The sequence below is a fragment of the Acinonyx jubatus genome, chromosome B2 (assembly GCF_027475565.1).
Source record: "Acinonyx jubatus isolate Ajub_Pintada_27869175 chromosome B2, VMU_Ajub_asm_v1.0, whole genome shotgun sequence".
Lineage (NCBI taxonomy): Eukaryota > Metazoa > Chordata > Mammalia > Carnivora > Felidae > Acinonyx > Acinonyx jubatus.
Window position 1 is genome coordinate 108,690,591 of NC_069385.1, and position 14,645 is coordinate 108,705,235.

Consider the following 14,645-nt stretch of genomic DNA (forward strand, 5'->3'; position numbering starts at 1 on the left):
CTATGTTTCGCCTTGAAACCTATAATTAGCCTTCACCTTATTGTGTGAAATTCCAGCTGAACACTGAAAGCCCGTCTCCCTCTCTATGGCTGCTCTCATTTCCTCCACAATCACTGCTCCAACAGTGAGCTGCAGGTCCGGAGAGGTGGTGTTACCAGTCTGAAGAGAATCAAGCCATTGAAATAAGCCTTGTTTTCGCATCTCCTCTGAAAAATTGAAAGGTTGTATTTAGACATTTTTTTTTAGAGTCAGGACTTTATTTGTGTTATCTAATAGAAAAATGCTTCAATTTCAGGGTACTTTAAGAATGTACATTTTCACACACACACAAAAAATGGCAGTCATTTACAAGATTTCTCAGTACTTAAGAGATCAATTTCTCCTTCCTATCAATTCCAGCAGCCTTAGCTTCAGCATAGGCTGAACCTTATAGTTCTAATATGCAACACATATTGTATATTCATATTGTCTTTCATGATCATTGATTTAAAAGTACATCTGTTTTCTCTCTCTGGTTTTCTGGAATTTTCTTCCTCCAACTTTCCCTTGCACACTGCCAAGAATCCTGTTACTTAATTAGAAAATATTCAGAATTAACTCACACTTTAGAATAAATGTATTTATATATTTTTGGAGACTGGTTCTCCTGATGAGTAGCTAAAATCCAATCAGAAACACTATTTTTATTCTTCTGATAAGCTATTGAAATTAGATATAGCTTTGGACTCAGGGCCTTGAAAATATCTTACTATCCAATTTTGAACTAGTCAGTTTTGAGAAAAGCCTAAAAAATGATTATATATAGCAAGGGAGGTAGGTATATAGAAAATGCAGACATGCTGGTTTATTTATTTACTTATTTAAAAAATTGTTTTAAATGTTTATCATTTTTTGAGAGACAGAGCATGAGTGGGGGAGGGGCAGAGAGAGAGGGAGACACGGAATCCAAAGCAGGCTCCAGGCTCCGTGCTGTCATCAGCACAGAGCCCCACATGGGGCTCAAACCCACAAACCGCGAGATCATGACCTTAACCAAAGTTGGATACTTAACCGAGTCACCCAGGCACTCCTAAATATTTCATTTTTTTTTTAAGTTTATTTTGAGAGTGAGTGGGGGAGGGGCAGAGAGAGAGAGAGAGAGAGAGAGAGAGAATCCAAGCAGGCTCTGTGCTGTCAGCACAGAGCCTGACACAGGGCTCCATCCCACAAACGATGAGATCATGACCTAAGCCAAAACCAAGAGTTGGACCCTTAACCAAAATAGCCACCAGGGTGCCCTAGGAATGCTGGTTTAAAGAGACAGTAATGAGGGGTGCCTGGGTGGCTCAGTCATTTAAGCATTCGACTTCGACTCACATCATGGTCTCATGGTTCATGAGTTGAGGCCCCACACTGGGCTCTGTGCTGTTAGCACAGAGCCCACTTCGGATCCTCTGTCTCTCTCTCTCTTTTCCCCTCCCCCATTTGCACTCTTTCTCTCTTAAAAATAAATAAAATATTATAAAAAGTAGAGCGTAATGAGGTATGAACAAGGCAAGAAAGTACACTCAAATAACTATGGGGAGGTATAGTGAAGGTTCATGTATATAGAGGAGGAAGATGAGCACATAGAAGGAAGTATTTTCCAACTCTTGATAACTGCTGCTTCTCTCCTTTGCAGGCTTGTCTTCTTCCTCTAACACCCTGGTAGATACTGAGCAACATTCTCCTCCTCCTCCTCTCTGTATATATACTTTTTTCTTTTGGTGAACTACTACAGGCTTATGTTTCAATTTGCTTATGCTGAGTACATGCAAATCCTAATTTCTATCCCCAAACTCCTAAACTCTAATTCTTATCTCCACCCCCCTACAGAATAACTCTTCTTGAACTTTTCATTATAGTTTCAAACTATAGTTCACTAAATTTTCTAAAAATAACTAAAATCAACATTTATTATATCTTCCTTCTCAAAGATTCCCTTTCCCAAACAACTCCCTTTTTTAAATAACCATATTTTTTATTTTGTTAATGTTTATTTATTTTGGAGAGAGACAGAGAGTGTGTAGGGGAGGGACAGAGAGAGAGGAAGACACAGGATCCGAAGCAGGCTCCAGGCTCTGAGCTGCCAGCACAGAGCCTGACGTGGGGCTCGAACTCACGAACCGCAAGATCATGACCCAAGCTGAAGTTGGATGCTTAACCGACTGAGCCACCCAGGCACCCCAACAACTCCCTATTTCTATTAAAGGTTTGAAGGTTAAATAATATTGGCTTCCTTTTGCTTTCATTCCCCATTTAGTCAACGAAACCCACTTTAAAACATTTCGCATATCCACCCACCCTATTTTATTCAGGTTTTCTTCATTCTTTCCCAGACCACCTTAACTCCTAAACCACCCTCTCCCTAAATGCATTTTACACAATACCCATGAATGAAATGTTCTCAAATACCAGTGTTATCCATCTTATCCCCTGTTCAAAACTGTTAGCTCTCTCATACCTACAGAATAAAGCACCAACTCTAAAAACTGGCATTGAAGACCATCTGGCCTTTTCAATTCATCTTCCACTAATCCCAAATTTATTATATCCTTACAATTTCCTGAATATCCAATGTTTATTCTATTTCCATGTTCTCACTTCTTAACTCTGTTCTCCCCTTTGCTTAAATAAATCTTATCTATACTTGAGGGCTTATTCAAGTCTCATGTATCATGTGGTCTTCTCCAGCTATTCTAGCTAACTTTGGGGTGCCTCACTAACGTCCTTTAGAACTTTTAAAAAATGCTTATTTATTTTTGAGACGGGGGAGGGGCAGAGAGGGGGGAGACAGAGAATCCGAAGTGGGCTCCGCGCTGTCAGCGCAAAGCCCGATGGGGGCTTGAAACCATGAACCATGAGATCATGGCCTGGACCAAAGTCAGATGCTCAACCCACTGTACCACCCAGGCACCCCTAAAGTGTTTTAGCTCTTATCTGTAACACATATAGCATAATTGTTAAAAGAATATTTTGCAGTCAGGCAGTGTTCAAATACTGGCTTTTGAACTTACTATGGGACGTTGAGCAAGTTCTATAATTTTCTAAGATCCAGTTTTGTTGTCTATGATACGAACATAGTACTGTACCTCATAGGATTGTGAGGTTTTATATACATATATATGTATATATATGCACACATATAGACGCATACATACAATCTTTAATCCTTTAAGAATTAAATTTTAATGTTTTATTCATTTTTGAGAGAGAGAGACAGAGCAACAAGTCAGGGAGGGCAGAGAGAGAGGGAGACACAGAATCCAAAGCAGGCTCCAGGCTCTGAGCTGTCAGCACAGAGCCCCATGCAGGGTTCAAACCCATGAACCATGAAATCATGACCTGAGCTAAAGTTGGAGGCTTAACTGATGGAGACACCTAGGTGCCCCCAAATCTAATCCTTCTTTTAAAACCACCTATTATAGGGGTGCCTGGGCGGCTCCGTCTGTTAAGCATCCGACTTTGGCTCAGGTCGTGATCTCACAATTTGTGAACTCAAGCTCCATGTTGGGCTCTGTGCTGACAGCTCAGAGCCTGGAATCTGCTCCCAATTCTGTGTTTCCCTCTCTTTCTGCCCCTCCTTGGCTCACACTCTGTCTCTCTCAAAAATAAACATTAAAAATTTTAACAAAAAATAAAAAATAAAACCACTTATTATAGGGGCACCTGGGTGGCTCAGTCAGTTGAGTGTCTGACTTCTACCCAGGTCATGATCTCACAGTTGGTGGGTTCGAGTCCCGAATCGGGCTCTCTGTTGTCAGCACGGAGCTCACTTCGGATCCTCTGTCTCCCTCTCTCTGCTCCTCTCCTGCTTATATGAGCTTTCTCTCTCTTTCTCTTTCAAAAATAAACATTAAAAATAAATAAACCACCTATTATTGTTTGGGAAACAAAAAATGTGAATTTATTGAAATTGTGAGATTTTCTGGACTCTTTTCTCAACTAGTAGAGCTCAATTTTCTCTGCTTTAGATTTCATTATTGCTCTCCCAGATTAAGTAATGTTACAATCCTGTCACTCTACATCCATGTCAGTTGAACAGGGCGACAGAATATAAGCAGCATTTGTTTCCTTCTCTAGTTGGTAAAAATCTATACAACTTTGGTTTTTCTCTGATACACTAAAGTGGACTAGGGGGAAAAGATTCAGGCAGTTTTGGGTATAAAATGCCCACTAGAACTGAAAGACTTTCCTTTCCTATTGAATTATCTGGGTAGCTTTGTGGAAACCAACTGACCAAAACTGTGGGGATCTGTTTGCACATTTCCTATTCTGTACCATTGATCTGTCTCCTCTTACACCAATACTACACTGCCCTAGTTACTATAAGGTTATAATTAAATATTTTTTAAGTTTATTTATTTTGAGAGAGAGAGAAAAAAAAAAAAAAAACACAAGTGGGGAAGGGTCAGATAGCAAGAATCCCAAGCAGGCTCCATGCTGTCAGTGCACAGCCTGACCCAGGGCTCAGTCCCATGAACTGTGAGACCATGAGCCAAAATCAAGAGTCGGATGCTTAACCGACTGAGCCACCCAGGTGCCCCTAATAACTTTTAAAACCAGGTAGTGTTTAAGTCTTCCAACTTAGTTCTTTTTCAAAGTTGTTTGGCTATCCCCACATCCTTTGCATTTTCATACAGATTTTCAAATCAGTTTGTCAATTTCTACAAAATCCTGCTGAGATTCTAGAAGGGAAAACAATGAATCTCTAGGTCAATCTGGGGAGACTTGAGCTCTAATATTTACTATTTAGTCTTTTGATCCATGAGCATGGTATGTTTCTCCATTGATTTCATCTTTTTTACTTTCTCAGGAATGTTTTGTAGTTTTCACTGAACTAGTTTTTCATATATACGTATATACATATATGTGTGTGTGTATATATATATATATACATTTCACAGTACATATTCATATACATATATATATATATATATTTTAAGTATTCATTTTTGAGAGAGAGTGCATGAGAGGTGGAAGAGCAGAGAGAGGGAGACACAGAATCTGAAGCAGACTCCAGGCTGTTCCAGCCTGACACGGGGCTCAAACTCACGAACCGTGAGATCATGACCTGAGCTGAAGTCAGACGTTTAACTAACTGAGCCACTCAGGCGTCCCTTCACATATATATTTCTAATAATTTCGTAATTGTAATGCTATTGCAAATAACATTGCTTTTAAATTTCAAATTCTCATCTAAAATTTTAGTGTATAGAATTGCTATTGATTTTTGCATACTGACTTTGTCACCTGCAACCTTGCTAATCTCACTTACTGTATTTTTTTAGGGCGGGGTGTAGATCCCTTAGGATTTTCTACAAACACGGTCATGACACCTGCGAACAAAGTTTACCTCTTCCTTCACATCTGATTTTATTCCCTCTTCTGTTCTGATTACACCATCTTGTACCTCCAGTGCAATGATGAACAGAAGACTGAGCACTGATGACTTGTGCCAAAACTTGGGGTTAAACTGATAAACCTCTACCTAGACTCCACAACTCCAGAAACCAAAACTACAAAAGAGAAGTTCCTGCACTGATAATAAGTATGCCCTCCTCTGTGCTATGAGCTGATTGGTGTCTTCCAAGCTCCCTCTGGTTGTTGGTAGAATTTGGTTTCCATTTTCTTTCTGGCTGTCAGCAGTGGGCCAATATCAGAGCCTAGCCATGAGGGCCTTCTCCAAATGCCCTCTCACAACATGGCAGCTTACCTCTTCAAAGCCAGGAGGGGGTCCCACCAATCCCTGCAACTCTCATCATTAAAAAGGGTTTATAATTTTATTTATTTTTATTTTAGAGAGAGTGTATGCAAGTAAGGGAGAGGGGCAGAGAGAGAGAGAGAGAGAGTGAGAGTGAGTGAGAGAGAGAGAGAGAGAGAGAGAGAGAGAGAGAGAGGAGAATCTTAAGCAGGCTCCACGCTCAGCATGGAGCTGTTACAGGGCTCACTCCCACGACCCTGGGATCATGACCTGAGCCAAAATCAAGAGTTGGATGCTCAACCGAGCCACCCAGGCACACCAAGGTTTATGATTTCTTGTACTATTACCCAACTGCTTCACGTCCTGGGCATTCAAAAGATGTTCAGTATATGCTTTAAATGAAATATATTAAGACCAAAGGGAGGAGAAAACTAAGGCATTCCTTAGCTAATACAAACTAGTTCCAAAATGGCCCTGAAGGGAAAGTTTTCACTCTGGCAGTTTTTGAGTATTATCTTTATGTAATCCTACCACTTAAACTTTCCATGCATGTAACTATTTCAGAAACAGAAAATACAAAGTTGCAAACGCAGTATGGCTGAGCAGGACTGCTAGCTTTGAATTAAAGGGCAGGATGGGAGAGTTCAACAGAAACTTCAGTTATCAAAATATCACAAGCGCCTGGCTTCTTTTCCTAGGTTTGAAATATGCCACATCCATGAAAAACAATTTCTGGAAGATTATATGCACTTAGATAAGCTAATTTCTGTTACCAGTTTTTTGGTTGCACACATCATATGAAGACTCAGGAATACAATATGAAATATAAACCATTTACTAGACATTATACTGTTCTGAGCACTATAAATAAAAAAATGGTATCACTCCATCTGGAAACTAAATACTTAAACTGGACACACTAAGGCAACAGATACATAAGACATACAGAAATAAACATTGGCATTTTTAATAAAAATGTACATAGATAAGAAAGATGGGTATAGAAGAAAGAGGAACATGTCCATTTGAGTTGAAGTAAACATTTTCCACCAGTGAAGGTATACACCATCATCTTCAGTCGGAGAGCTCTTTAACAATGAGTTGCAGCCAAAAATACCAATATAATGTGTAATAACACGCCTTATTCTGAGGTATGCGGGTTTCAGAGGGTCTGTGAATCTCCTGAAAACTGCACACACAATTGTCTTATGTGTAGATATGCATTTTTCTGAGGCACGCAAGGGTCAACAAGCTTTCAAAAAATTTTCAAAAGGGGATACAGCCCTCAAAAAACCCTTAAAGACTTAATGACTTAAACCATTATAAACCAATTCCAAGTGTTTTAAAGCATTAGACACACAGCAAGATGTGGTACACAAAGTTAAGACCAAAGAAAAACCTTCCTTATTATGACCGTTAAATTTCTGACTCGGGTCCCAAAATAATAAAGAAAATCAGGACATATTTCATCGAATGTTTATGTACCATAACTCTGCCTCCTTTAAGTGGCACAATTTTTATTGTCCATGTACTGCCCTGAAAGAACTGAAGGATATGCAGCCTCCAGCTTATAAACTCTGCTATAATTCCTTAATGGTCTTTCTCACAAGCTTCCCTAGTAGAACAAGCAGTTCTACTACTGCCCTTCAATACAACATATTAAAGGCATATCCTACAACTGTTCAACAGCAAAAGGAAACTTTACATCTTATGTCTCATTTTAAAACATGGAACCCGTGGGAAATTCACCACTTTAACCAGAAGTAAGCTAAACACTCTTGGACCTTTTTCTGGGAAAATCTGTATTGTTTCTACAAGTAATCACAGACTGCCTTAATGTCGTCCCCCCCCCCCCCCCCCCAGAAGCTAACTTGCTATAATATGGTATCCAGACAGTTTCCTTTTGGTTACTGGCCAGCATTCAAAATGTTTTACTGAAAGAGCACTTACAAGAATAATGTTACAAAATAATAGTTGTAAAAGTACCAATGTTCATGTTACAAATGAAGGGGAGATCCACTGTTTTGAAGAGAGCTATTATGAAAAGTATTAGAAAATGTCTAGGAAAAACTGTAGATACCCTGTTCAAAAAGCCTCTAAATGCCAATTGTTTTGTTCCGTAAGATCCAGCTGAATTCAAGTTTCATAATATCTGATTTAAAACATTTAAGACCCAGGGGTGCCTCGGTGGCTCAGTTGGTTAAGCGTCCAACTTCAGCTCAGGTTATGACCTGATGGTTTCATGAATTTGAGCCCCATGTCAGGCTCTGTGCAATGACTGTGTGGAGCCTGCTTGGGATTCTCTCTCTCCCCTTCTCTGCAACTTTCCCGCTTGCACCCTCAAAAAAAAAAAAAAAAAAAAAAGTTAAGACCCAGATCCTCTTAGATCTGGTATGTAGAAATATTACAATCCAATATTACCACAAAAGCAAATTTTCATTGCCTTAATTTTATTTTTTAATTTAAGAGCATCTTTTTAAATGTTTATTTTTGGGAGAGAGAGTGTGGGCATGTGTGTGCATGCGTGTGTGCAAGCAGGGGAGAAGCAGAGAGAGGAAGACAGAGAATCTGAAGCAGGCTCCATGCTGTCAGTGGAAAAGCCCTTCGTGGGGCCAGAACCCTTGAACCATGAGATCATGACCTCAGCAGAAGTTGGACACTCAAGTAACTGAGCAACTCAGGTGCCCTGCCTTAATTTTGCTTTATTTAAGAAAGTATTTTTAACCATTGGATACATTTTACTTATCAAAAGCATTTTCATGCAGATTACAGGCATACCTTGTTTTATTGTATCTTGCTTCAATGTGCTTTATAGATACTGCATTTTTTAAAAAACTGAGTACTTGTATCAACCCTGTCAAGTAAATCTATTGGCACCATTTTCCAAACAGCATTTGCTCACTTTGTGTCTCTAAATCACTTTTTGGTAATTCTCACAATTATCTCAAACTTTTTCATTATTGTTTTATTTGTTATGGTGATCTGGAATCAGTGATTGTAACTTCCTGAAAGCTCAGATGGTTAGCATTTCTTAGCAATAAAGCTTTTTAAAATTAAGGTATGTTCTTCTTAAAGATCTAATGGTATCGTACCCCCAATAGATAACAGTATAGTAAACAAAACTTCCCTATGCACTAGGAAACCAAAAAATTAATTTGACTCAATTTACTGAGATACTTGCTTTATTGTGGATGGTCTGTAACCAAACACAAAATATCTCTGACATATGCCTACATATCAAAAGTTTTTGTCAGATAGGTAAATGAAGCTGAATTTAAAAAAACAAAAATCACTTATCACTCCCCTACACATCAACCAAGTATAAAATAAAGAAAAAAGTAAAACAATAGCAATAAAAAATTAAAGCATTTATGAACATAACAAATGAATGCACAAGACCTTTATAAAAAACGTAAAGCTTTAATAAAGATATAATTGGATACTCACATAATAAAAGGAATTTGATCCCTCTCTCACACACACAATGGATTATAAATGAAAAGCAGAATAAAGCTTCTAGAAAAGACAACAGAATTGCTTCATAACCTGGAGGTAGGTTAAGTATTTCTTAAACAGGACATAAAAAATATTGTCCATAAAGAACAAAAAAAAATACATGGACCAAATTAAAATCAAGAACCTTTCTGTTTCATCAAAAGCCACCAGTGATAGAGTGAAAAACAAGTCACTGACCAGAAGGTATTTGCAATATATTTATATGCAATATAATAATACATCATAATATATGCAAATAAATATGCAATATATTCAATAAAAGATTCATTTCAGATTATATAAAGAAGTCCTATAGATGGAGATAAGACAATCCAACAAAAAAAAATGAGCAAATGATTTAAAGAGGTACTTAATGAAAGAAGATATCTAAATGGTCAATACATTTAAAGGTGGTCAACTTCATTAAGACCAGGGACATACAAACTAAAACCACTGATATCACTACACACCCATCAAAATGGCTAAAATGCAAAAGAGAAAAAAAAAAAAAAAAAAGCATGTGCTGAAAAGCATGTGAAACAACTGGAATTTTCATATATGCTACTAGTGAGATTATAAATTGGTACAACCAGGGACACCTGGGTGGCTCAGTTGGTTGAGCGTCTGACTCTTGGTTTCAGCTCAGGTCATGATCTCAGGGTTTGTGGGCTTGAGCCCTGCATTCGGCTCTGTGCTGGCAGCGTGGAGCCTGCGTGAGATTCTCTCTCCCTCTCTCTCTCTCTCTGCCCATCCCCCACTCATGCTGTGTCTCTCTCAAACAAATAAACTTTAACATTTACTCATTTTTTTGAGAGACGGAGACAGAGCACGAGTGGGGGACAGGCACAGAGAGAGGGAGACAGAATCTGAAGGAGGCCCCAGGTTCTGAGCTGCTGGCACAGAGCCCGATATGGGGCTCGAACCCACGAACTGTGAGATCATGACCTGAGCCAAAGTTGGATGCTTAAGCAACCAAACCACCCAGGCGCCCCTCAAACAAATAAACTTAAAAAATAAGTAAATAAATTGGTACAACCATTTTGGGTAACTGTTTGGCAGTAAGTACCTACTAAAGCTGACTATAAGCAAAACTAAAGCTGATTTTAGGTAAATCCTACAATTAAACACTTCTAGTCCTATACCCAACAGAAATCATACATTTGTTCACCAAAAGACATTTACAAGAATATTCATAGCAGCACTGTTCTTAGTAGCCCCAAAATGGAAACAACCCAAATATCCATCAATTATAGAATGGATAATTTGATATACTCATGTAATTCAATACTACACAGCAATGAAAGTAAACAAACTCAACTACATACAACAGAACGGATGAATCTCACAATGTTGACCAAATGAGGCCAGAATCAAGTATATATTGCATGATTTCAATTTTATAAAGTTCAAAAATAAGCTAAATAGAAATAAGGACAATGATTACTGTAGGAAGGGGAGAGGAATGGATAGTGTCTGGAAGTGTAGGCAGGTGTGCCTTTTAGGATTCTGGTTTTGGTTTTGATTTGGATGCTACTTACAAATGGGGGTTTACTTTGTGAAAATTAGCCAAGGTGCACTTACAATTTGTGCACTTGATGTGTATTACATCAATTAAAAGTGTAGATGAGAAAAAAAAGAAAATATACTGGATTCCAGATCTCAGAGGAAGTAAAAATATTATAACAGATAAAATAAATAATTTTAACTTAAAAAAAATAATTAAAAGGGACACAACTGAAGACCTAAAAAATTCAGTGATATGTTTACGGATGGCAAAAGTTAACATTAACATAACTATTCTCTCTAAATATATAAATTCAATGTAATCCTATCAAGATTTTTTGAGGAATTCAACTATTGTATTCTAAAATGCACAGTGAATAACAAAGGTACATGTATAGGTAAGACAAGTTTGGAAAGCAAAAGCAGAGGGACATCCTTATCAAATAGAACATACTACAAAGAGAAAAAAAAAAAAAAACAATGTGTTTCTGGAGCAGGAGCAGAGAGACAAATGGGATACTACAGAAACTGACCCACTTCTACGTGGGAAGTTGAGAAAGAATGGATTATTTAATAAGTAATTGTCAGGAAATTATTATAATAATAATAATAAAAAATAGGGGCACCTGGGGTGGTGGCTCAGTCGATTAAGCGTCTGACTTCAGCTCAGGACATGATCTCACGGTTCAGGAGTTCAAGCCCCACATCAGGTGAGTTTGAGCCCCGCTTCGGGTGAATTTGAGTCCTGCTCCAGGTGAGCTCGAGCCCCACTCTGGGCTCCACACTCTCTCTCTCTCTCTCTCTCTGCCCCTCATTCACTTGTGCTCTCTCTCAAAAAAAAAAAAAAATTTTTTTTAAATAATATAAATAAGATTTTTATAAAATCAAATAAAAAGGTTGAACTCCATATGGCCAAAAGACCTAAAAAAAATTACAAGGCAAACAGAAGTGTAGAAAAGGTCTTTGTGAACTTCTAGTAGAAATGGATATCTAAAACAAGATTCAAAATGCACAAAAGATAAGGTGAAAAAAATGATGGACTAAAAGAATCGTGTTCAACAAAATACAGCATAAACAAAGTTAATGGATGACAGATTTGGGAGAAGATATTTGCAGTGTCAAAAATAGACAAGACACTAATAACTGCAATATATGAGGAACTCTTGCAAAAAAAAAGGCAGGAAATCCAATGATAAATTGGGTAAAGATTATAAATAAGCAATTCACAAAGGTATAAACTAGCAATATACGAAGAAACGCTCAACCTCAACTAGTAAATAGAGAAATATAAATTTAAACAAACTGAAAACATTAAATAAAATTTCATATTTTTACTTTTCTACTTATCCCAAATCTGTCATCCATTAACTTTGTTTATGCTACACTTTGTTGAACCACTTTGCTGTTTAAAGGCTTTTTTTTTAAGTTTATTTATTTTTAGTAATCTCTACACCCAATGTGGGGCTTGAACTCACAACCCCGAGATCAATCGTCACATCACATGCTCTTCCAACTGAGCCAGCCAGGAGCTCCTTATGAAATACTACTTTATTATAGCCATCATATTGGTGAGTACTTTTAACCATTCAAAAATACCAGCTGCTGGCAAGAATATGAGGGCAACAGGAATTCTTGTGTACTACAGGCATGGGGTAACCATTGATAGCCACTCTGAGGAATGATTTGGCAGTATTTAGTGAAACAATGTATGTGTATGCCTTATGAGCTAGCAGTCCACTCCTGACAACATTTTCAGAAAAACCTCTGCATAGGTCCAAAAGAGGATGAATGAGAACATTTATCAAATAAATATTAAAAAAAATTAGAAGTAACAAATGAATTAATAGCTAGGAGAATTGTCTGTAACTACCATAGATCCATACCATGGATTATGCTGTAATTAAAAGCAATCAATTACACATAAATACAACTACATGGAAAGACCTATAAAATCACCACTAAAGGAAAATTAAGAAAAGGAATGGAATCTACACTATATGTTAATGATACTGGAATTAAAATTAAAAAATTAGTAAAGTAAGAATGAAATCTATAAGATAATACTATCTTTTAATTAAAGAGCACAAATTTTTTTTTTTTAATTTTTTTTTTTAACATTTATTTATTTTTGAGACAGAGAGAGACAGAGCATGAACGGGGGAGGGGCAGAGAGAGAGGGAGACAGAATCGAAAGCAGGCTCCAGGCTCCGAGCCATCAGCCCAGAGCCCGACGTGGGGCTCGAACTCACGGACCGCGAGATCGTGACCCGGACCCGGGCCGAAGTCGGACGCTTAACCGACTGAGCCACCCAGGCGCCCCAAAGAGCACAAATTTTAAAAGCACACACATAAAGCAACACTGTGTAATTTGTAAAGACATATACAAATTTAAGAAGATATACCAAATACATCAGTGGGTGCCAGAGGGAGAGTTAGATAGGGAGGGGGAAATCACTATGAAAGTGAAAGTAAGGAAAATAAAATGAGACCCTGAAGAGTCCACTGATATTTTTCACTCTAAACTGATCAGAAATTCTGAGTGACTCAACTCCCTGTCCTTGAGGTCTCCCTTAAAAAACTTAGATGATGAAGAAACCAAGTTACAACACTGTAAGTTAACCTACAAATGACAGAAGTGCTCAGTCTACTGATAACTCTAACCTGCTCTAGTGATATCTAAAGAGAAACTTGATTTCATACAGATTTCACAGCTTCTCAACATCCATATACCTGAAAAGATAAAAGAATTTGTATATCCTTCCTTGTCAGTCCTTGTGATTCATTCAGGTTGTAGTGTAAGTTTCCTTTCAATCAATCCAAGAAGGATCAGCGTGACCAAGCAAAGCAGGTTCCAAAGGCAGGAAGCAGAAGCAATACGATGCTATGGAAGTACCTTTCTGATCAGTCCCTTCTGCTGTTGTAGGGCCTTGGGGCAACCCTTCAATGTAGGTGGTTGGCAACAAGTCGGCCGAGATAGGTTGACCTTGTAGCTTTTGTAGTCTCTCATGTACAGCACTGGTCAGGTCTACATAAGCCTCATCGATGCTGCCACGTTCAATCCCAGCAAAACGAGACATTACCCCCATCACTTCCACACTGGCTTCCCGGTACCTAAAAAGTATAAGGATTGCTATATATGTAGGCAATAAATGAACACAACAATTGAGATAGTCAGCCCCATCCCCTCCATCTCATAATGGAATCATCATATACATAACCAATGTAAGATCTCCTTTTTTTTTTTAATGTTTATTTATTTATCTTCATTTTTGAGACAGAGGGAGACAGCATGAGCAGGGGAGAGGCAGAGAGAGAGGGAGACACAGAATCAGAAGCACGTTCCAGGCTCCGGAGCTGTCAGCACAGAGCCTGACGCGGGGCTCAAACTCGTCAACTTCAAGATCATGACCCCAAGGCAAAGTTGGACGCTCAACCGACTGAGCCACCCAGGTGCCCCTGTAAGATCTCCTTAAAGAGAGGAATGGCTTGGCAGATGAAGTGGTCAATGCGCAGGCAGATGGTAACAGAAGCAAAGAAAAAGAAGCAGCACAGAGGCAAATATTTTTAGTGTGACTCTAGCACTATGAAGGTGGAAAGTGTCCAGACCATGAATGTGTTTATGTGACAAGGATCTCTCCAAAGATGAAAGAAATGCTTCAAACTTGTTTAACTACATTTTACTAAGATCACCTACTCTTTCTGTTATTTTCATATATCTACCATGTAGTATTCTGCTTCAACTTTTGTCTTCAAATATGAGATTTACAGGAAACACTGCCCTGATCCCTGAACCCAAGTATTTGGTCTTCCTCAAGATAGCATTTCTCAATATACATATATGTGTGTGTGTGTGTATATATATATACACACACACACACATATATATTTGTATACACACATATATATACACATATATGTTAATATG

General features: G+C 38.2%; 1 protein-coding gene across 1 annotated transcript in view; it reads right to left on the minus strand.

Moving 5' to 3' along the window:
• The window catches only part of POLH (DNA polymerase eta), a 40,779-nt gene that overhangs the window by 14,307 nt on the left and 11,827 nt on the right, over positions 1-14,645 (minus strand). The window contains exons 4-5 of the mRNA XM_015071207.3: positions 13,614-13,831; positions 37-206 (exon numbers count right to left, since the gene is read on the minus strand). Coding sequence (XP_014926693.3) covers positions 37-206; positions 13,614-13,831 — 388 coding nt within the window. The remainder of the gene's footprint in view (positions 1-36; positions 207-13,613; positions 13,832-14,645) is intronic.